Below are 25,587 nucleotides of genomic sequence, written 5' to 3'. Positions count from 1 at the left end.
AAGAAGTTGATTACTTCTTTTACCTTTAATTTGTCCGTCGATGCTGGCCACAGATGCCTGAGCGTAGTATATATCAAAGTAAGGGGTAAACCGGTACATTACAAGGGTGAACTGCACTGATAACAAGAAGTGGCAGGTACCACGTTCCGAAAACACGACATCGCTACCTTGGGCCTGAAATCCGTGGTGCTTCCAACTGAGCTACCGACTCACAAAAAAGTACAGTAAGTGTCTAGTGTAAGTTTAGATAGTTTTACTTTACCACAAAACGTTTTAAGATATATTATTTTATATTTAACTGTACATGAAATGAAAATATGAAGTTAAAATGTTTATTACACGTTTATGACTTGAATCTTGCTGTTTCAATACAAAGTACTATTTAAATTTTATAATGTTCATGCTAGTTATAATAACAAGCTATAAACGAACGCGGGTTTTCATTCTAAATTTATCCGTTGTGCTACTCCACATCTGACGTTTCCCAGAAGTTCCCACGTGTCGATAAGAACAAACTGAATTTATGTTAAAAACGACATTCTAGCAAAAGGTCACACAGTTACCACATTTAATAATTTATTAAAGTTAAACTTTGTTACATTCCATATTCGGTTTTAGCTCTGTTTTCTTAGCTAAATCTAACATGGCTTAATTCAACTCTATATATTAAGTGGTAGAAAAATTATTAATAATGTTACAGTGTAAAAGTATGAGATATATTGTTTGTTGGTAGATCAAATATTACATATAGACGTATGAAAGCGTCGTAAACATGTGATTATATGAAGAAAAAAACATTTTTAAGAAGAGATTTTAATGACTAATTGACCTTGCATGTATTTAGGGTTACTGCTTGAACAGAATACATGAGGTATGGTCTCAATAGCATGGGGTGAAATACAGTTAATCAACAATAGCTTAAAGATATATGTGTGAGAATGTAAAGAGTTGTATCCCTCAAATTACGTGATCATTTTACTAGAAATGTACATTCTCGATACTACACAAATAAACTCTAATTGCGAATTCATCGATACAGACAAGATATTAGAAAACTACAACAAAACAAATTTATAGATTTTCTATGGCGTTTAGTTAACACATAGTACTATCACTTTAGTTAAATGCTCGTATGGTACGCTTGGTAATATTGGAAAATTGTTTAATTGGAATATCACAATCACCTGGAATAGACCTTATTTGTGTAAACATAAACCTTTTTATAGACTATTATAAACTACAAGCTTCGATGTTATTTAAGTATATCACCATTGAAATATTTTATATAAGAAACTAAATCTAAAAACATCTAAAAAAAACTTTTAAATCTCGTTCGGTAAGTTCCCTGTCGGTCGTGCGATGGACTACACAACCAAGGAAGAGGAAGCGCTGTTGTAAGTTCATATACTGGGAACGCCATTACTAATATTTATTTTTAGCTAGTATTTATAACTATTATTTATTGGTTTGGTCGATTGTTGTTCATGTACAACCTAACCACTTGCTTAGCTCAATATTGTACCCAAAGTGGATGAGTACACAGTCAGCAACCTTTAAAATATCCTAATAAACAATCAATATCAAAGCTATGTAAGCATATCAGAAACAGACTACTGAACTGCATTAACAAGCTCCAACTGTTATATAAAACGGTTTCATTAAGTGAAACAATTGATAAAAAGATTCCTATTTCTAAAGCACTTATAATGAATATACTGACATTTTGATTAAAAATTATCATTAGAGGTCATCATTGGTAGTTTACCCAAAACCACAATTCACTTTATACACAACTCAATGGCTGCCATAGTGCCATTGCTGTAGCCACTTTGGCTTCAAAGCCCTCTATAGGGCAAATGTGGTTAGCACGCTTGATGTTTGATACTGTAGTACTAAAAGTGGATTGATTGTTTGAAATTGCCTCTAATTGGGTTTTGCATTTAATTTGGTTTAATTTTGTTCATATTATTTCAGTGGGCGGTTTAAATAACAAAATATTAAGATATAAGTTTTAAGGACAATCGCAGCAACATATTGAAATAAATTAAATTCGTTATTTGAGGTTTTAATTAAGTGGAAAATTAATTGTATAAAATATTCGAGCATTTAATTAGCTTTTCAATTTTTTTTACAGTATCATGCATTTTGAGATATCAATAGTTTTGACAAAGAGGAGTTACTATTTAAGTATTGGTAATATATTACAAATATTCAACTTTTCATGTTCAATTCTATACTACTTCATAAAATAAGCAATAATGCAGTAATATATCTTGGGCCCTTATTCAAACAGAATACGTAATGAACTATGAATAAATTAAATCCTACCCTAGACAGAAAATACGAACATGCATTACTTAGAAACTTTGCTAGTTGCAAACAACTTCTATGTTTTCAAATGATGTCAAGTTATTATCATTTCAAGTTTTCAAATGTATAACGCGAGAGATTCTTGAAGTTTTTATTTAAAAGTTGTTTGGATACATAACAATCTCATATTGACATACATTATTCACTATTGATGTTAACTGCTAAAATTCAAGCCATTTTGAAAAGTTTTCGGGTTTAAAAATACCCCCGCCCCAGGAAATTTGCAGAACAAGAAAATTCCTATTTGCCTGATCGGATTTTCTCAAAAATAACTCTTTACACATGTCATATTTATTCTTAATAAAAAAAAATAGTTAATTTAAAAGGAACCTCAAAATGAAAGAGTAAATCGGTCCCTAATCCAGGTATTACCATATCCAGGTATTACCATGAGACTATTTGACTATTGGTGAGCTATTGACTATGAGACTATTGATGGCTCATTTCCTAAATTGGAAGTTCAATAACAGTAATTAGAATTGGCCTTGTACTGACATTTAAGGGTTCTTCTTATTTGGCTTGTTGAAGAATAAAATAGTTTGATAAACACATCAGAAAAGTAAACTCAAAACTATTTTTGGTGATCATCTGTACTCGTTGGACCTTTCGCATTGGCCATTTTGGTTGTATATTAAAAGAGCGGTTTCACAACATATTTTACTCCTGATGGCAAGAGGTTTTCTGATTACTACCACACTTGACTCCAATAAAACAAAGTCTAATCATTTGTATTGTGTATATCGCAATTTTGCAGCATATTTAGCCTATGATGGATTTTTTCTACATGAAAGATCGATAACTACACATGACTTAAGAGATCATAATTTTTATGGTTTGTATGCTGACCTGCTAAATGCTGCCAAATGAATGCTGACAGTTCTTGGTTAATTGTAATACAATTGCTATAACAAATGTATCAACATTAAGCAATTTACTGACCCACCGATTGTGTAGCCAACATAAATGGTGCACAGTACCAAAGAAAGTGCTATTTAATTGTCTGTGGTCGTATGCATACGGTTGATCATTAAAGGCGACCCAAAGCTCCACTACTACATCAAATGTAGAATAGTCTTTGTTGGTTCTACGACCTATTGGCAATAACCAATCAACGAAGTACCACATTGGTTATTTCCGCTGCACATCGGTGTTCAAATCAATCTACTGGAGCATTATCCAAATTTTCTTTTATGAAACTGAATAATTATTTAGTTAAACAAGTACTGTGATTTTTAGAAAACTTTTGGAATGTATATATAAAGTTCCACTAAAGCCTGAAAGCAGCACTAGTATACAGGTGAAGCAGGTTAGATTCAACGAATTATATTTTAAAGTGCAAATGAGTTGCACACTGCGACATATTGTCACGTACTTGTCACTTCTGTTGGATTGGGAAATGGAAAAATTAGAATTACAAAAAAGAAACCATGTTAACTTGACTAATAAAAACAACGTAATAAAAAAGTAAACATAAAGAAAAATTTACAGACAGTTCAAGGGAAAAATGATATAGACAGTTCAAGGGAATAAGTCTTCAAAGTATTTTGAAGCTCAAAATACTTTAAATTAATTCATTTCAAACAAATCTCTAAGACTACTTAAGTGGATGTCTTTCTATGACACTAGGGCGTCCATATTTAATTTGACTGTTTGAAACCGAGAAACGAACCTTTTGGAGACGGGGGTGAGTGAGAATGGGTGAGGACATTAAATTTCATCTATGTAAAATTGAGTTTTATTTTCCACCATCATTTTACTACTCATTGTTATTTGTTTTACCTTAAGCAATGCTATGTTTAATCTATAAATTTTCTTCTTCAACTGTTTAGACAAAGTTATATTATAGTTAAAAATTTGCGTTGTATAACTTTTATTAAATCAAACAACTTCCTGTCCCAGAATTCTTTTAGCACACCTGAACATGTTTAGCGTTCCGGAAAAAAACTGGAAGCTATGACAAAAAAAATCATGAGGTTCCTACCACCAAAATGCAGGAAATGAAAAAAAAATACAAATCAAAAGTTAGAAGAATTAAAGTTCAGTCAACCACAGAAAAGGCTATAAACGTTCACTGACCATGATTTAGAATGGCGAGAGCATGCCAAAGAACAAGACAGGTCCAGTAGTCCATCCTTTACAGCTCAGAGGTCAAAGGTTCGATTACTCGCTCCGGAAGCGATGCCTCTCGGTCGTTAGTTCGACTTGACGCCACATCCGGTCACCGATACACATGCTAGGTCCCTGTAACATACAGCATATATTGTAGACATATGGAGGTACCATATTGGTCACAGACTTCATGGCTGGCTGGACTTGAATGACACCAGGTGATCGGCTGTGTAGGTCAGCTCCGAGTAACATATGGCATTCTACGTCATAGCTCACATGTCTGGGTGGTAGGATGTGTCAGAGGATCTGACAATTCTGATTACAATCTATAAGAAGTTGTTTTGTTAGGGAATATAACATATGGCCGAGTCTTTAACGTAAGTTTTCTATTACTGTAAGCTTTGAATGTTGATAAAACAAGTAGTTCATGGGGTTACACTTTGGGCAGTTTTCCCTAAAAGCGTTTAAATACAACCTCCTTTGATTTATCCTGTAAAAATGCCACCTTTGTAGACAAAAAGAGACAAATAGCCCACAACCAAGTTTTAAACTTAGGTTGTTAGTTTTAAAAAATTTCTTAAAAAAGCAGAAGTCATTATTTTAACATGATCCTGGAGTTTAAAAATTGAAATTGACCAGATACCACACATAATTTGCCAAACATAAATAATCAGTGATTTCACAAATATACGATTCTCTAAGTCTATTATTTTTATTTTTATTTTATCACTGTTCCCGTAGAGTTAGATTCAACAAAAAACAGAGAACCATTCCAGCTGCTGATATGATGAATTTTCACACCGAACCGTTTCTGGTCTGTTTATTTCCTCGTCTGAGATCGTTTTGTTTGAATAAACATCAAATCGTCATAGTTCTTTAATGATGAAATAACATTAGATAGTTATATTTAGTTATATACGTTAAATGACATGGGTTCAATGAAGAAGAATTATTATGAAGTTTTAACTTTAAATTATTATAGCTATCACCATACATTAAACAAATTGACCTACTGTACTCCTTAATCTCCATTAATCTAAGCTATCACGTTTAGAATTTTGTGTCATACAAGTTTCAAAATTAAAATTTATTATTGTTAATGTCATTATTATAGAACATATGAATAATGAAGACCCCTGAAGGTGCCAGATAAGCTTGCAAAATTTACATAGGATGAATAAAACCTTTACATTGAGAATATAGGCAACAAAATAAGGTTATTAAAATTTATACTACTGATATTTAAATCCTTTAGGGTACCAATACCTATTTCAACATTTATATAATCACAACTACCTCATTTGTTATTTTAAACAATTGTATTTTTATCCTATTAAATTTTAGATAAATAGTGGTACATATTTTGTAGTAGTTATAATCATGGAAAAGTGTTATTCGTAATAAACCACCATAAACATGTGCACCACATGAAACTGTTTCCCGCCAAATCCATGAGCTTACTCAACAATATGGGACTGCTTTGTAGGGCCGAGTTGGAAGTATTGTTTGTGAACTGGGCTTTAAAGTCACCAAAAAGTTATCCTCGGTAAATCGTGCTTAGTTCAGCGTAACACTTTAAAACAAAGAGTCCCGATCGACCTTATTTATAGCTATGTTTGTAAAGTTGGATCTTTAAAGATTTACTCATTTGTACAGTCCTTATACGGTTCAAGAGGGGTATAAATTATACAATTTTACAAATGAACTTTTCCACGAGATTAAGATACACATTTATTCGAATTTCGTAGTATTATTAGATTGATAGAAGGAATATTTGAATTTTTAACACTGGGGCCCTAGAAATCCCTAAAAACTATTTATACCGTTATATTGTAAAAAAGGATGCTCATTTTAATAGTGTCAAGGCTACCTAACAGCAAAGGTTTTTTTTATTTCAAAGCAATAAATGTAATGTAAATAACAACGAATGACAATTTATGATTTTACCAAGCTAATGAGGGACATTTTAGTGTTTTAGGTGATCATGAATGTTATGTAGTTTTAGAATGGATTGTGATGACTAGTGTATTCTCAATGACTATAAATAAAATACCCACTTATTCTTTAGTTTGTGAATAATGCCGTTTTCAGTTGCGAGAGGCCATTCTGCGGAGTAATTTCCCTATAGAAATGCTTTCCAGTTACAACAACGTTTGGGGATCAGCTAAACGATAGAAAATCCGGTAAAAGCACACGTAGTTCCTAGGTAAATTCTGCAACCGTGCAAGAACCATATGTATAATCATTTTGAAAGGCAAGAGTTTTTCAAAGACGAGAGAAAATTCAAACTTGGAAGATGCTGATCAATTTTGCTAATTCTGCTTGTCTTTTGAACCCCCACAAAAAATTATCAAGAGAAGTAAAGTTTTAGTATTTGCCCCAAAATGCTTTGCTAATTAATTAGGTTTAATTCAGTTTAGTATTTCACCATTCTGAATGTATTTGACGGTTTGAGTCGCCTCATTTGACACCTAGAAGCATTATTTTATAAGCTATATTTTTAGTGTCTTGATCTTTGTTCTTGGGCTTCACTCTGGTCAGAAAACTTCTCAATGTAGGTCCTGAAGAAAGAAATAAATTGTGCGAGAAATTAACATTTTTTAAATGTTAAAAACTTACCGTTACATCCGTGATTTGAAACGGGATCAGGGTGCAGAGGAAACAGGTTTTGTTCGTTGGAAACGCCGTAAAAAGGGTTTTACATCTACCATTTAATTTAGAAACGAACTTTAACCGTTACACTTATCTTATAAATTGTAAGGTCCATAAGTAAACTGCCAAACTCCGGGAAATAGTTCTATGGGTCAAAATAAAGAGAAAATAACTAATAACATTTTTTCCAAAACCGCTTCGTTAACCAGATATCCGCCATTCTGTATAATTTGTATAAACAATTTTAATTTTGGATTTTTTTCAACCAGTCTTTATAAAACTTGGTATGTAGGTTAAAGTAAAGAAGCCCTATGTTAGGGGTAAAAATCATCTTCATTCAACTTTAAATCTCAAAATGGCGGCCATTTAAAGTTTTTAAACCTAAATTACTCAAAAATTTTTAATTTAAAAAAAAAAAACAAAAAAACTTTATTTTGCATTTTTAATTTTCCGTCAATGTCAAGTTCAAAAAGATCGAATAATAAATACCTGAAAAATCACGATTTTTAGTTGTAAAAATGGGGTTGAATAAGGCAGAAACTACTCAGGTTTTAGTTTTAGTTTACAGAGCGCTAAAAAACGGCATCGACTAAAACGATTTAAAATCATTCAAGTACTGATTGATTCAGAACTAATTAACTAGGTTTGCTAGTTTCTTTTTACGTATTTTGAATAAGTTTAATAGGAATAGAGAAAATATAAAAATATCCTATGCAATAATATTACTGAATTTAATATAATGAGTCATTGTTAAAATAAGCTGACGTAATTAAGCGTTACAAGATTAAAATTTGAACGTAGGCCTACTTGTGATTGTGTACTAAACGTTATGAAATATCTTTATTTATACTAATTTTAAATAATAACTTCGCCAATATTTCTGAAATTTCAGAAATATTGGCGAAGTTATTATTTAAAATTAGTATAATTCCAATATTAACAGTTCTTCTTGAAAAATCTTTATTTATGTTTCCACATCGCGTCCGATTATGGTGTGTTTATTATTTCTATCTCTGGTGGCCTCGAATTGTATCTCAATTTCTGATACGCTGTCATTTTTGCGAGAAACGCTTAAGAGTCCTCGGAGAGTAGATATTGTAGCACATAAAACAACTTTAGATATCTCTCAGTGCACTAGATATTTAAATGTGAAGCAATATTTTGTGATGACAGCTTCAACAGCTGTTTGCAATTAACCACGATGCTGACTATCCTCCAAGGACTCAGAAGACAATTTACGTGACCTAATCTGGGAAAAGAGTCATTCAAGAGCTTAGTCAGCTTCGCTCTCAGCTCACAACCCTATTGGTCCACAAGTTTCCTGGTCACCATCCTGCCGGACTCCTGCACCAGCCACCACACTCCTCTGTAAGAAGGGACGTATGTGACCTGTTAGTGAATATTTTAAAATTTCTTAATTTCCACACAGCTTGTTAATATTTGTTATAAAGTGATATACTTATATTAAGATAATGTTTATTTATTATGTCTTTGATTTAAGGCTGTTGCCTTGGTACTACTGTATAGATTTAAACAATTTCAGCTTTTTTCTATGCTTCTAGGATTATGTCTCGTGTTTTTGTATCTCATGAACGAACTCTGATCAAGATGTAGTGTCAAGTTTTCCACTTTATTAATAAATGCTAATTTTTACTAAATAAAGCAGTTTTTATTCAAGAGCCTGACACACTATTAGTTTGGTATATATTGGAGTGATGTTTGTTACTTTGATTTTTGACATGAATTGCAAAAATATTAGTAATAGGCTAATCTTTTTGAGAATACTTAGAGAGTAAGTTCACTATTTCATAGTTAAACAACACGTACAGATTCTACCTCTCTTTGGTTCTAAGCTACTATATACGACAGTAAAATACGTCTGCACGCTACAACTATCAATATCACAAAGCCAGTGGACATTGAACAAAGTATAAAGAAAACAAAATAGAATGTACCTTTGAACATTTTGAAAGGAGGGAAATTCATGTTGGAAACTACGAGGGAATTTAAAAGACACAACTGTGTGTTAGACCACACTGGGTTTGTTTACGCGCAAAGGTTACTACATCCGTCTCCACTCGCCACAACACCTTTGTATCGCCTCGCAGCTGTATGTAGATACTTTTGTGGTGAGGTTTTATATTTGAATAAAGGTTGTCAAGTGTTGAAATGAAAAATATTCACGAAAACCTACCTAAAAAATTTAATGAACTATACATTTTGGGAACTAAATAAACCTAAAAATGTATTGCCTACAGTTAAAATATACAGGGTGATTGGTACTCAGTGTGACAAAATTTTTTTGGTGTAAGTACAAAGTAAATGAAGTGTGATGATGCATATCAAATGTTCCAAGTCTAAAAATTAGCTTCTCAAAAAATGATTTTATGTTTTTTTTTTTCAAAAATAACCATGCTTCTAAACTTAATACAGCGATTTTTCAATTACCTGTATATGGATTTGAGTAGATAATGTCATTTTCGTGTTCTACATTAAATTTTGAACAAGAATAATAGAAAATGTCGGAAGATCAGTTGCAAAAACTCCATTGTAAATAGATTCAAAGATAAAAATTAAGATGTTTGATACAAATTTAAAATAACAATAGTCTATTGCATTTTTCACACCCTGTATACAAGAAAGTGTCGGAATATGTTAAAAACTGCGCCATTTTATAAGCTTTCCAACCATATGCCATATGCCATATGCTACACTATTGAGGTTTAGATATTCTTTTGTTTGTTTTAGTGGTTTGAATACCAGAAAACAGGGGATTTTTTACGGTTTTTACTGTTCAAGCAGAAACAAAAATACAACTTTTGCTTAATACATGCCGACTTTCTATGTTTTAAATGTTAAAGACACCATGCTTTGTAGTCTTTAAACCACTAAAGTGTACATAAGCAGACATAAAGCTCAATGGTGTAGCATATGGTTGGAAAGCTTATAAAATGCCGCAGTTTTTAACATATTCCGACACTTTCTTGTATACAGGGCGTCAAAAATTGTAATAGACCATTGTTTTTTTTATTTTTATCAAACATCTTAATTTTTATCTTTGAATCTATTTACAATGGATTTTTTACAACCGACCCTCCGTCATTTTCTATTATTCTTGTTCAAAATTTAATGTAGAACACGAAAACGACATTGTCTACTCAAATCCATATACAGGTAATTGAGAAATCGCTGTATTAAGTTTAAAAGCATAATTATTTTTGAAAAACATAAAATAATTTTTTGTGAAGCTAATTTTTAGACTTGGAACATTTGATATGCATCATCACACTTCATTTACTTTGTACTTACGCCAAAAAAATTTTGTCACACTGAGTACCAATCACCCTGTATATTGTTTCCCACCTCAACCAATTTTGAACAAAAGTTATATTACTGATGTTATTGAAATACATATCTAATTTGATGAAGGCTATTAGTTAATTCATTAATTATTTTTATATTATGTCTAGGATGGTTGGATCATGTCTATGTGGTTTAAATCCACTCACTTTATATTGGTTTAGTTATAATATAAAACAAAATTAAAATTTGAAATAATATTTGCTAATAGGTGTTATATATTTTTTTACATTGAACTTCAAATAATTTGTAAAAACACATGTGTTAAAAAACCCTGAGTGAATTGCTTAAACAAGTTGATCAATGAAATTATTCTCGTAGATTATTGTGGGCTTCACTCACCTTTATTTTTGTCTGAGATGTCCGGGACTCGTCAAAACACACATAAACACACATATATATAACACAAAATCGTCCACGGCATCAAGGTCCAAGTACGATCCAAGTACGATACAAATGTCGTCCACGGCATTTTGTGTTATATATATGTGTGTTTATGTGTGTTTTGACGAGTCCCGGACATCACAGACAAAAATAAAGGCGAGTGAAGCCCACAATAATCTACGTGAATAATAACACCTCGCCTAAAAGCATGTTGCTCAAAAACAGAATTAAATTATTAAAACTACTAATTTGAAACTATTGAGAAACGCTTTAAAAGTGTGTACTGCAACCAAAATGATAGACTATGAATTGTTTAGAACAAGATCCATTTTACAAATACTTGACCTCAGTTTGTTACTTCTAAAATATTAAGACTAGGTTTACTGATAGTTAAATCTATTGTGTTAGATTATGCTAAGAATATGTAGACAAAATATTGACTATGGATAGTTTCTTGTTTTACGATTGGTATAGCTATGCTGAATATTTAGAGCAAGGTCTTGAGTAAGATTTTTTTCATTTATAACGGGTTTGAAAGAGGGGAGATTTTAGTTGAGTAAAATGAATATGCAGGTTTTATTAAAATGTGCCATAAACCTTTAAATTCAATCCAAAATATAATCCTACAATAATTGTTTACATTGCTAAATAGAATATCATCTAATCAATTGCTGATAGTTTTTAATTCTACACATACATAAAATACAATTTGAAAATTATAAAATACGTTTGAGAAAAGTTTCAAATTGTATGACGTCTACTACGAGTTTTGAAACTTATGTCGTAAACATGCAATATGTTATGTTTCATGGTAAATCCTGGTGCTTACGCCACGGTATTGGGCCAGCTTTGGCGATGCTCAAGTTGCAACGATTGTTGGGAACTCGGCTTTGAGTTTAAATCCATCACAGTTTAGCGTTCTACCCTTTACGAAACAAAACTACAAGCGAATTCACTGGACACTTCACGGCTCCCAACCAATAGCTCTTAAACATAGGTCGGTATTAATCCATTATCTAATTTATATTGTAAATTATGTTATTGTTGTCTTTTTCTATTCTGTATATCCTTATCTTGGGATCGAGCTGGTCTAGAGGTAGAGCTCAGGGCTTCAGTGCCTAAAGTCCCGGGCTCAAATCCGGGAAATCACCAATGAATTTTATACATGTGATAATGCCATACCCTACTAGGACTTGCCTGAAGTAATGCTTAAACAGTTTTACTCTAGAACTAGTGTCATAGGATGTGAAAGTTAGATGTAAAATATCTCTATATTTTTTGGTGTGTTCAAAATAACAATATGTTTTTGTAAACAGTGAAATAATCCGAAATAAATGTTTATCTTAAACTATGTGATTCAATAATTTAACATTGTTGTGGGTTTGATACCCATTATAGTTGCCATACTAACTTTGTTGATATACATTTTATAATATTTTAACTACGTGTTACGCAAACTCATATATTTAGCATGATAACAATTTATTGTACACTAAAATTATTTTTCCTTATTCATAATGATGTATCTAAGCAAACAATAAATCACCCTGCTTCGATAGGTTGAAATCTTCGGCGTAAGCATGAGCGATTTTTAAAACGAACGCTGTTTAGGGAATTCAAACTTTTTACACGATCTATTGTTTTCATCAAGAAGTTTACAAAACGCGCTCAGCCGGATTAAATGAGCTGAACGTTGCAACGTTCGATTAAATATTGCGTTCTCGGCAGGGCAAGGAAAGAAATTTACTCTGCTTCCCTTTATATCGATAAGCATGCGCCTTACATCTTGGTTATGTACTGATTAGTTCAAAATGTTTAATCATTGATATATAAAAGGCTATTCAATCACACGACCTATTGATTTGACTTTTATACAAGTATTTAAATTGTAATCATCGAATGCAAAAAGGAACATAAATAATGTATTATGTAGATAGGTTAGGTTAATTTCTATTATATCCACCTACAAGTATTTGTTTCGTTATACTGCTACACAGATTTATGTTTTAACCAGCTGCGATTTACCCGTAAACTTTGATTAGTATTATAGGTGTGTTTTAAATTTGATGAACGTATTTTTAAATGGCTTAAAATATTTGTATAACGATTTATCTTCAATATTTAGTATGCAATCGTTAATGATATTATAAGCAGTATACTTAGGTACTTTTGTACTATACCGACCACACCGATAAATCAACTCCTAAGTAAGATTTAAATTAGTTTAAATGACAAAATCTTCCTAACCTAATCCAACATGACCTAACCTAACCTAAAATAACGTAAATTAACCAAACCAACCCTCCCTTAGGGTAGGTTAGGTTATATATATCAAGTGTGATCATTAGGTGTAGTTGGTATAATACCAAAGAACCCATACTTTTATATTATCATTGAATCACTCGGACAAATATTTGTGAAGTATTACGAAATTTGCTGTTTCCATATGTACATTGATAATTTTTAATTTACAGCAACTCCTCATTCTTCCAGACTCTATCTAGGAAGATTTTGCCTAATCACACAATTTGACAGCTTAATGGAAGTTGTAATATATTTTATGACACTCTAGCACGCAGTTAAACTGCAGCTTAAGTTTAGCGAAGGGGCGAGCTGGTCTAGTGGTATAGCGCGGGGCTTTGGAGCCCGAGGTCCAGGGTTCAAATCCCGCCAGCCACCAATGGATTTTATCCATGTAATAATGCCGCAGCCCAAGATTAGTTCGAAGTAATGTAGTTCCAGGCTAGAACTAGACCCCTAGGATGTGAAGGTGTTAAAAAAAATAGTACCTTCAGTATTTTTCTTCCTAAAACTCAACTACTGTATTTATGGTTGTATATTCTGAATGCAATACTTAATGTATACATTAAACACATAGGTTACCCAAACGGTCTTGTAACAGCAATGCTTTTTATTAGAACTAAAATTATTAACTAAAATGATAAATATTTTTAACCACATCACTACTAACTCCAATTAGCCCGTATCAAAGAAGATGCACAGTAAATATTTAAGTTGTTTAAGAAGTAAACTACCGTAGTTTTTTTCTTTTTTTTCTTCTGCTTATCAATTCATTTATTTGATTTTGACATGGAAAAATAATAAAACATTTTCTATTTAAATTATTAATTTAAATTGTTTAAGGTATTTAATACAAGTTGTTTTTTAATTCCATTCCCCTTACAGCGCAGTTATTTTCATTTGAACCGATTCCACTGGATTGTTTCAACCATGTCACAAAAGGGTTTAATTGCGTAAGTATAGAGTTGTAATTACATGTCAATTAGAGAATGTCACGGCGAGCTTTCGTTCTCCCTCTCATGTCTGAGTTCTCCACGTGCGTCTTGGTGTTTCAGAATGTTGTACGTAATTTATTTCAAATTACTGCTTACGACCTTATAATATACTAGTGGCCTGTAGGGGCCATAGCCCCTAATTTAGAAAAAAAAAACTAAATATAAAACTACAATATAATATATTTGAAATATGTTTTTAAAATTATCAATTTTATGTTACTTAAAATTAACAGTGTTTCTTGCTTTATATCTTGGTTTTTCCTTCCGTTTGAGTCGTATATTAGTTGCTTCTTATGTGTCAATGAAATACAATTAATTATCCATATGAAGACAGGGTAGTAAGTCAGAAATATATCCATGGATTTGTCCCTGAATTTTAAAACTTTAAGGCCCATTTCCCGGAATCTCTGTTTGTGTAGCGGAAAGCGACGCAAAAGCCATGCACTGTGGTATTGCCTAATATTTTTTATGAAGTTAGAATCATGTATAAACAGTTCTTTTATTTAGCCATTTACTTGTGGTTGACATTGTAATGAGTCTTTTGAGGCAATATGCGTTGGAATGTCCATTTGTGGCCTCCTCTGCGAAGTGAAATGCGCGAAAATGCATGCAAGTGCTGTTAAGAGGACCTAGATCGTGAGAAAAAACAATTAACTTATTTTTCACTGTTCTTCTGAAGGCAGGTTGTAAACCAGCTTGTGAACTTCTTTCATGAGGCCTTAACATGACGTTCTCTTTCAGCATTTCTTGTGTCAGTTGAATTCCTGGATACTCTTCCACGTCTTGCAGGTATTCCCCTACCCTGTCTAATTACTTCACTCATTATAAAAAGGGAAAACATGTTAACAAATACATTTCATTTTGAAACATTATTTAACAACATTGACTTATGGAATGAATGTAAACATTGCAAATAAATAACAGCTGATTAGAATGCAGACGTTTTTCAGTCCCCGTGCTTTTCTTAAGGTTGATATTTTACGTTATATCTCGTTTTCTGGTAACGTTATGGGAATTTTGCTATTTTTCCCGAGTCCCTGGGGTCAAGACCTTTAATTTAAGAACCCTTCCACTTTTCTGCGACTTACCAGATGTCCGCAGTTTTCTGGTAAAAATCTTTTCTTACAGAATTATATATAAGGATTAATAAATTTAACAGGTGTTTTAAAAAAATAGGTTGGAATTCATCAATGTTAGTGTAGTTAGGTAAGCTTATTATAATGGTAAACAATATAATAGTTACAAACAAAATAACTAAATTCTGTGATCGCAGGTTGCCAAAGAGAAACATTTACTATAAGAAAGCGTATTTGACATTTGTGTTCTGATCGTTTTGATCAGAAACAGGGAAAAGGGTCTGATAAAATGTATCATTATCATGTTCTAAGCTATCCAAACCTAATCTACCAATCTTAGTGCACTTAAAAAAAATACCTCTTTCTTCTTTGCACAAAACGAAAATTGTTTATGCCTGTGTGTTTCTATTAGGTAAGATTTAGTAGTCTAAATCTTGCTAAAATTAGATAGAATCTAAACCAATCAACAACAACGTACAACAGTATGTTCAATATGGTATGTTGCGGTATGTCAGCAGCAACGGCATGTTTGTTTGTTGTCAATCTTGCTAGAATTAAGGTGAGTTTGTGTTAAAAAAGCTAATAATTTTCACTAAAGACGATCTATATCTTCATAATAACCATAGGCATTTTCCTGTTTATAAACCCAGAACTCCACCAAATATATTTCCAAGTTCTGAGACTATGAATATATTTATAAAGTAGCTTAAGAGGAATGTTTTTCTCTTATTTTGGTCATACATCATATTTTGGTTATACCATGGGATCTTTCAAAACATCGTATGAAGTTCCTCAGGTCTGACATTTGTTTATTTTAGGAAAGCTTTAGTAAAAAATCGTAACACAAAAAAGTCAGTTAATGTAATTCTATTGTATTTTAATTTGAATAGAACTTCGCTCTGTAAACAAGAAGGTGTCTTACTCACTGCCTCAATACTAGACTAATTTTAAGAAGGTAATAGGTTCCAACAATATTGTTATATTCGTAAAAATTGGTTAATTAAAAAAATCCCCTTAACAAATGAGTTTTGAGCATAAAACTCTGAAGGATCTCGATCAAAACTAAATTCCCTACAGACTTTAATTCACTGCCTACAAGGAATTCAGTACAAAAAAATTATTATGAAAAAAGTCTTTTTTGAGCACCACTTGTTTTACTGTGAATATGAAGACGACATTAAAACAACATTGCGAAACAGTTGAAATTTAATCAAAACCTATGTTCGATTTTTATATACTTTTGGTAAACCGAGACTTTTTGGGTGATTTTTAGAAAGTGATAAAGTAAAAACTTTATCACTTTTAAACTTATTATAAAGTTTTTTATAATAAGAAACTCAGTGAAAAGCAACTCACAGAAACAAAATGGCCAGCCATAATGAACAACTCTGCGTTGTTATTTTGTGAAGTAACCCCTTTTGACACACGCAACAATCAAATGCACGCATCAACGCGAGCCCCAAAGTACTGCGATTTTCTAAAGGAACGAAACTGAGTTTCCAATCAAAGGAGTTTCTATTTAAAGGCAAATTGTAATGGCAAACGGTGGTGAATTAAAAGTTTCCATTCTAATGTCTTGCGGGATTTAGTATATAGTCTAGAGTGAAAAGTAACAAGACTTAAAATTAAATACAAATTGTTTAGTGATAAAAAGCTGATAGGCTGAAGATGTTTCGAGGCTAGTAAAGTGTATAGTAATCTACACCTAGAAGAGAATTCCAATAGCTATCTAATAGAAATGGTGATAAGTTTTCAATTCAGGAATCTACTAAATAACAGTCATCTAAAGTTTTGACAACACGTAGGCCTACAAATCATATTAGTTTGTTCATTATTAATCATTATAAATTATTAGTAATTCAAATTTTTGCAATAACACAAATAGTTTTGACTTCGGAACAATTTATATAATTGGTCTTTACACCAGTATTCTACGTCATCCGGAGGCTAACATAAAAATTATATCTGTAATTAGGGTAAAATACAACAGGAAATCTGAAATATTTTTCTTCGATCGAAAACTTCGTATAATTTAGCTTTTGGAAGTTCTATCACGATTTAGTTTAAAGATTGAAAGGGGTCGGGTGTCAAAATTCCATTATAAAACACTTTAGGAAGCGGCGAACGGAAGTTAGGTCGTAACGCTCAAGGATATTCTGTTAAAGCTTAATTTTATTGCGTTTCGTCAATTTGGCTTATACTCTCAAAGATTCATAATGAGTCGCCTCGATACTTGGTGTGGTCAGAATAATAAACTAGGAAATTTAAACTGATAGTTAATTTTCTTACAGTTTAGGTTGAATCACAGAAATTTTTTCTTGATGCGTAAAATATAATTGAAGCCTCTTATTGAACTCCATCAATTTTATAATCACGTAAAAAGAGAAATATGTTTTATAGGTAAACATGTTATGAATATAATACGAATTCCAATCTTGAAAGCAGTAAGAAGCTTATCATTGTTAAATTTCATGGGATATGACCCTTCAGAAATAATTGTTATTTACGATTTAAAGCTTTATTTCGTAGAGATCACTAAAATATCCCAGGAGCAAACAACTTCGTACAAAAGTTTATGATTAATTAAAAATTCTTGAAATTCCTCTCAACAATGCAAACTTACAAGAAAAAGTTTGTAACAGTATTTTTTATCCATGTACACTTGATATGTAAAGTCTAGAAACGATAATTTGTTCCTTTTGCCCATAGAAATTTATGAATTTTGAAGGAACCTGTCTGTCCCATAAAGTTAATAAAGTCGAATTGTGATAGAAAGCATAATTTATTGGTACCCCAAAGGAAAAAAGAATCCGTGTTCAGAATCGACTACGCTTGGAAACGAACTAGTGACTTTCAAATTTGAATGACTATGACCCCATAGAATAGCTACTAACTACTAAAAAGTTAATGAACTATTACTAAACAAACAAATTAAACTATTTCTGAACTAATTTGCCTGTTATTTCGCAGAACTGATAAAATCATTGTTACAAATCGGCTTTTGGGTTTACAACCGTTGAGAAAAAGAACTTATAACGTCCAACAAGTAGAGTTAACTAGGTAGGTTTATCGACAGCGTGTTTATGTGAACAGTAAATCGTTGGTAATCGCGAGGGAACATGAGCGACACACGCTAGACTAATCACGCGACCTCACGCACGTTAAGGTCTGGACATACATAACCATGTGTATGATTATATATAGTGACATGAGTCAGCCCGTACTGCTGTATGTGCTAAACGGTATTGCTCTAAAAACATTAATAAAAAAAATCAAAATGGCATATCTTTGATAAACAACTCCCCTAAAATGTGTTTTGTGGCAGTTGGCAGTACCTTTCGTAAAAGCATTTCAAAGCAATGCTTTATAACCGAGATTTATAATCAGTAGTTAGTAACCTTTCCTTGACACCTTAGCAGCGATAACTGAATCTAATAGTTGTTACGTACGTTTAAATAAAATCTCAATTAATATTTTTTTACGGAGCAGGGAAACTAAATCATGTACAGTACGTAATCGTCAAGTTAAGACAGGGAAGCAGCTGTGTAGTTATTTAAATTTCATACAAGTTACTTAAATGTTAAGATACTGTATTTTATTTCTATTATTACATGCCATTAAGAACATTTTGACTCTGAAAGGCGCTTAAGAAAAAACTACTAACTGCTAAGAACGAAAATGTAGAGGTGCAGAAAGGTTTTAGTAAGGTCTAGTTTGGGTAGCCGAGCAACTATAGTGAGCAGTTGCTTTAATGCTCACATTCAAATACGTATGTCACCGGTTCTCGATTTTAAAATAAAATTTGAAACCAAATATGCCTAATGCAGGTTGCCGTAAGGCAGTAACAAGAACAGGGTTTTACTGCTGTTCCTTACAAAAAACCTAAAAATTAAAGTGGTGGGGATAAATGCAAATAGAAACTTACTTATAACTGCAAGTGTAGTATACTTACTTCCATCAACCAGTCCATTTTATTGTATAAAAGCTCTAGGTGTTATTGCGCATTGAGAAAATGGGTTTGGCAACTAACGAAATAAAATTAAGGACACAAATAAATCAGGTACCATAGAATAACATTTTGGCATGATATTATAATGCACTGACAAAAAAAATATGTGGGCTACACAAATTATTTATGCATGCAAAACAGAAGTTTCAAAAAAAGAAGTTACACGCAGGCACTTGTTAAAGCTATGCACTGAACTAAGTTGTAATCTATGTACTGTAGAGCATTTTTAAGCCAATAACAGAATTGAACTTTACATATAACACGAATAAAAACACATATTTGTAGCATACAAAGTATTTTATTTGCTATACAAACTCTGTTATAATGTTTACTTTACAAATGCAAACAAAACTGGCAGACAGAAAGACACATGCCAACACTGAGAGGGAATTGTAAATGAGATCCACCTCAGAATAATGGACAATGCATACTAAATGTTTGTAGACTTTTTTCATCGTTTTGTGCACTTTGTATTCAAGAACCATAAATAAAGGTCCCGTATGGACAAATGAATTAAAAACAAACATTACAACATCCTTTTATCGGTTTTCTCCATTAAAGTCTAAATGTAATAAGGTTTCAACGAAACTATAAGATCTTCGTCGTGCGCACATTGATAGTAAGCTATGAAACTAAAAATAGTTTTATTTTTACTAATTTTATTTAACAACAAAGGAGACAAAAGTAACAAAAGATACAACGTAAGTACGAAGTAAACTAAGACGGTAGGACAAGACTTGAAGTTAAATGTTCCACTTCACGAAAAACCCATTGGAGTCGTGAATGTTCCATTACAACAACTTATGGAGCTATTTGGGAGCTAACCGACCGTCTTGGTGATATTTCCTACTGTGCTTACAATGTTACCTGGGATGTCTTGGATATCGATTTGCAGATGTTGTAAAATGTCAAGATCTTTAGAAGCTAAACATTGCTTTGCACAGAAGGGCATTTGGTATAAGTAAATATGCGTATCTTTTTGAGTAGATTTTGAGCAGCATGTAGATGTAATTAATAGTAATAATAGCAAATACTGTGCAATTTAATCATGTAACCATTGACTAAGTAACTATTCATATGTCAGTTATCATGCAATCCAGTATGTTAAGTTGTGTTGTGTGTTGTAAAGAAAATAAAAAAGTAAAGTCAATGAAAGATATTTCCAGCTTTATTACCTGTATTTGCACGATTGGTTCCTTTTAATTTTATTTGAAAGTGAAAATACTATCGATCCGTACATAATTAATCGATCCCGTACAAGACTGGGCCAAAGTATGTGATTCGGCTCTCATATTCTAAAAAAGTTGTGTAATTTCAAAGTTTAAAGTTAGTTTAAAGTTAATTTCAATGAGTAATTTTAGGTGTGAAGTGGTCTGAATTGTTGCCAAACAGAGTGAAAATGATGCAGTTGCATTGTAAAAAGTGTATATGAAATTGTATACTGTTACTTTAGCTAATTTTAATTCTTGAGTTCATCTCAACATTGATTATTAATAATAAAGACTTTGTGCTGTTCGTCGTATTAGTCATACGCCTGACCACTATGGGCAAGATTATCACTACAGTTTAACCATAGATAATACATAGGTTAGTCTATGGTTTAACATCTCTTGTCACCCGAAGAGTAAAAATTAATTTTCAACAAACTAGTTCAGCTATACACGTACATTTGAAAATAGCAATTTATTTTTGTATACCTAAAACATTAAAACCGCGTTATTTTCAAGCGTTGACTCATAATTTTAATCCTAAACCTTGTACTCTTGGTATTTACAAGATATTATAAAAAAATCAAAATTAAAACTTTCCTTTAAAACTATCCTTATTAAATTTATCCTTTAAGAAATAAAACCTGGAGTAAACTGCTAAGAAGTTTATCTGCAATAAATCAACAATCAAATATTTAGGAATATTAAAATGAGACTTAACAAAGTTTTAAGACCTTAAAGTTACGATGAAGTTTTCTTTTGATGTAGCCGAATTTCAACAATGGATGCACGTTGAACAACTATATTATAAACAAATACTTTGTCAATAGTTCATACATTAAAACAAGGCAACGTATAGTTCACGAACTGAACGACACTCGTGCGATTATGCCTATAGCAATTTTATATTTTGTTCAAACTCTCACATATGAAATAAGTATGTTATGAGTTTCACAATCAAATACAAAACCAAAAGTAACCCGACCTGGCAGCCACGGCCAACTAATCTACATTCTGGTTTGGCTCTACGACTAGATATCACGTTACATATAGTGGAAATCCGATACTCAATACGATCACTGGTTTTTGAACTGAAAACAATCCGACGTGACCACCACGGCTCTGTATTGGAACAAAATAACTATATGTTTTTAAATTACTGTGCATATAAGGTATAGTTGAAATTATTTTTGTGAGTTTGCTGAAGTGGAATCAAATGGTGCATGAACTATCAGACGAACGCCCATAGTTAAGCACAATCCCCCTAGATAGTAAATCTGGAATTTCGCTGATCCATAAAACGCTATGCTTCTTGTTTATGTTATAACTTTAAAAATACATAAACATGAAAATAGATATGAAGATGACAAATCATTGCTATTTGTGTTAATCGATGAAGAACCTCTGAATTACCAGTGCTGTAAAACTATCAATAGATTACGTTTGAAGCCATAATGAATCTTATACTTGTGCACTACAGTGTAAGTAATCTTTTAGTTAAACCCATCGATGTATATAACCTATGTTTTGTTGGGTTATATACATAGATGGTAATACCTTTGCTTATAAGAGGTGGACCATTCTACTATACTGGCCTAGAAGGTATGTGCCTGGAAAGTTTCAATGAAGCCAATGGAATAGCCGGTACAGAACAAGGAACTGAATTAATAAATATTACGTTGCGGCTTGGTATATAAGCCCAAGACATCGGTGCCTGACATAAATACCCCCGCCGCAGCAAACCTGCCGACTAAGCGAATTTCCATTTGTCTGAATTGATTTTCAGTTAAATATATTTTAACTAGCAGAGTACCCGTCCTTCGTACGGGGTTGGAATATAAGTATAAAATGCTTATTGCAGTTAAATACTCAAGCTTTGCGTTTGCAATAAGGGAGGACACAGTTTGATAAAATTTGCTTTTTTAAAATTACAGTATTCTATAGTATTACACATCTACCATAGCCATAATGTTCTACCACTTCACCTAAACAATAGAGAAAAATAAATTATCAACAATTCGCAAAATATCACAAATTATTCCTGAAATGAAAAACATAAACATAACTGTAAACAATCCTACTTTGACAGTTCTCATTGCGAATCACAGTTTTTTGTTGCTACTTAGTTCAAATTAGCTGTTTTCATAAATGCAAAAAAATATAGTGCTGCACCCTGTTGGTAAATCTTATAACTTTTTAATGCTTTTCCATATCATAAAACCAAATTTTTTTAGTTGAAACAGCTGACTAAATTCTTGAATTCCCTTTAAATATGAATACTCATAAGGTTAACATGGGGAATTACAGATCCACTGGGGCGGAGCCCGAAAGGATTTTTGAGATAAGAATATGCCTATATGTTAATCGGGAATGTAAGCTATCATCATGCCAATTTTCAGCCCAATCCGTCCAGTGGTTTATGCGTGATTGAACTTCAAACAAACAAACACACAAACTTTCACATTTATAATATTAGTAAGATAACATTAGGTTTAACGAGTACCTAGGTTTGCTGCTACAAGGAAACTAATAAAGTGTGTTTTTGAGTAAAATATTGATAGCTTAGTACAAAATAAATAAATTTGCCAAGTTTGATCAAAATATATTCATAAACAAGCAAACTACAACATTTGACAATATTCTCCATAAGAATAACATGGGAATTTTAAATTTACAATTTTTTAAATTTTCTCCGTTACTAATAATCAAACAAAAATACTTTTATATACTAAATTATTTGTTTTTAAGCTCTTTAAAAAGGTTTAAAGAGAAATTGGGAAATTTTGTGTTTTGAGGGTCAAAAGTGAGAAAAACCAATTTTTACCCCATAAAACCCCCCGTAAAGCCCCGTTCCCATGGTCCGATCGTGCTGGTTCGCGAACTCATTCAAGTTTATTCCGCTTTACACCTTTAAACCAAATTTCATCAAAATCGGACAAAAATTACTCAAGTTATCGCGTTCACGGACGTATATATACATAAGTCTATATATATATATATATATAAATTTGAACGAATAGTGTTTTTGGCCTCTGGGGACATCAAAATGAAAAAGTAAATCGGTCCCGGGTCTAGGTCTTACCGTGCCACCTACGGTAATAGCTACTTCCCTATAGGGAAATTCGCTAAAATGACATAACACATCAAAATTACAGTAGTAGATCTTGTTTACCGTTTCCATTCACTGTTACTGTATAATATGATAAAATATAGACATCGTAATAACAAGACATATCAAAACATGTAATAAAAGGAGCGGAAATGGTAAACCTATCTAAACACATTATGGACAACCTTTAAGCACGAGGTAAGAGGGTTCAATGCAAAGGGGATTACAAACTTGGATGGCCAATCCAATTAGTCTCAGTCTAGCTTCAGGCTGAATTAGGCTGTAAGATTTATAAGAAGCCGATAAGATTATCAGTACCCGTTTGATTTGTTTCAAATATGTTACCTATTATATGCTCAGGAGTGTATAATACAGTGTTTAAAATAATGTCTAAAGGAAATTGCTTATCGATAAATCTCACACCTTGTTTCTAAATAATATCATATATATTAAGGGTGCAATTTATCATGTAGAATTTCACCAAAATTCTTAAAGTACAATTTAACAAGTAAATTTAAATAATACGTAGGCCTATTAAGTATGAGTTAAATACAGCTTTCATTCGGATATAACCGTCCTAGAGCTTAACAACTGTTTATAAATCAAAGCGGTCTTGATATTGTGATTGTCCATCAAACAAAACATTAACAGTTTTGAGAACAACGTAGAAAATATCCATAATCGGTACTTTGGTTTTATACCGACCACGCCTAAATTGGGCACCCTTAGGGTAGGTTTCGTTAGGTTAGGTTACGTTAGGTTAGGTTACATTAGGTTAGGTTAGGTTACCCTTAGGTTAGGTTACGTTAGGTTAGGTTAGGTTACATTAGGTTAGGTTAGGTTACCCTTAGGTTAGGTTACGTTAGGTTAGGTTAAGTTTGCCTTTCCTAACCTTACCTATCCAAGGTGTGGTAACCTAACTCAATTTAGGTGTGGTCTGTGTAGTACCAAAGTACCCCATAATCTATGATACAATTACATTACTAAAGGCTGAGCTATAGTTCAAAACAAGTGAATAAAGTAATTAAAGCCTACACAAGCGTACAAGTGCATGCGAAAGTGGCTCTCCAGGTAATTTAAACTCGCCCTGTAAAACGTAAGTGCTCCGTGTAAAAGTACAACGATGAAACGTAACTCGCCGACCGAACAGGGCCGTAATTAATTAAAAGTTCAGCTGTATAAACTTGAGACCACTAAGTAACTTAACTCCGTTCTATTAAATGTGGGAGTCAATGCTGAAATGAATCTTTTTAGGGTTTGTAAACTGTAATATTTACTTAATTTTAGTTTTTATTTTGTAAGGTGTTTCCAACGATATAATTTGATTCATATTTGATACGTAAAGTATGTTCAGCAAGTTGTGTTTATTTCAGTTGGGCTAAGCCATTTCATTCTATAAACAGTTGTTTTTGCATTTTGCTAATTCCGCGATTTATTTATTGTTAGATGTACGTGCGATAATTAAATCCATTTATTCCGGTATGTTTTTTTTCGTGATAGCATAATCAATGTTATTATTAGTTTGTTGGATACTCATTACTAAAATAAATTAATCACAATTTACAAAAAAATGTGGAGGTATATTTCGAGTTTTCATCAAAACCCATCTCCAGCCTCTGGTAACAACATATAAAGTCATATTAACATTATATTAATTTATTTAACATATTAATTAAATCCATATTTTCTAATGACATAAATTAACGAAAAACACCATCATAAATGTCGTATGAAACGCTTAACGTAGGCTAAACTTACTATCCAATTAACGTCGGTACTAGTGAGTACTACGACTATCCGCAGTAATATTCTGACAATTAGACCAATTCGTTAATAACAAGGTAAAAAATGTGGTTCAGATCCCACTATACTGTAGGTTCCTTAGTTGCCATTAGCTGTATGGGCTATTAATTAACAGCTGTGTCTAAGGAATATGTCGGCCTTAAGCATTAACAAGACTACAAGATCGCGCCACTCATCCTACACTCATCTCTATTCATACTTGACCTAAAAT

The 25,587-nt window shown here is 32.3% G+C and overlaps 1 protein-coding gene across 1 annotated transcript in view; it reads right to left on the bottom strand.

The window, feature by feature from the left end:
* LOC128987405 (cell adhesion molecule 2-like) overlaps positions 1–25,587 on the bottom strand; it is a 310,456-nt gene that overhangs the window by 227,576 nt on the left and 57,293 nt on the right. The window contains exon 2 of the mRNA XM_054408234.1: positions 4,447–4,611. Coding sequence (XP_054264209.1) covers positions 4,447–4,501 — 55 coding nt within the window. The 5' untranslated portion in view covers positions 4,502–4,611. The remainder of the gene's footprint in view (positions 1–4,446; positions 4,612–25,587) is intronic.

The sequence above is a fragment of the Macrosteles quadrilineatus genome, unplaced genomic scaffold (assembly GCF_028750875.1).
Source record: "Macrosteles quadrilineatus isolate MER2022 unplaced genomic scaffold, UCM_ALF_1.0 Scaffold_2__2_contigs__length_208266976, whole genome shotgun sequence".
Taxonomy (NCBI): domain Eukaryota; kingdom Metazoa; phylum Arthropoda; class Insecta; order Hemiptera; family Cicadellidae; genus Macrosteles; species Macrosteles quadrilineatus.
This window is presented reverse-complemented; position numbering and strand designations above follow the sequence as displayed.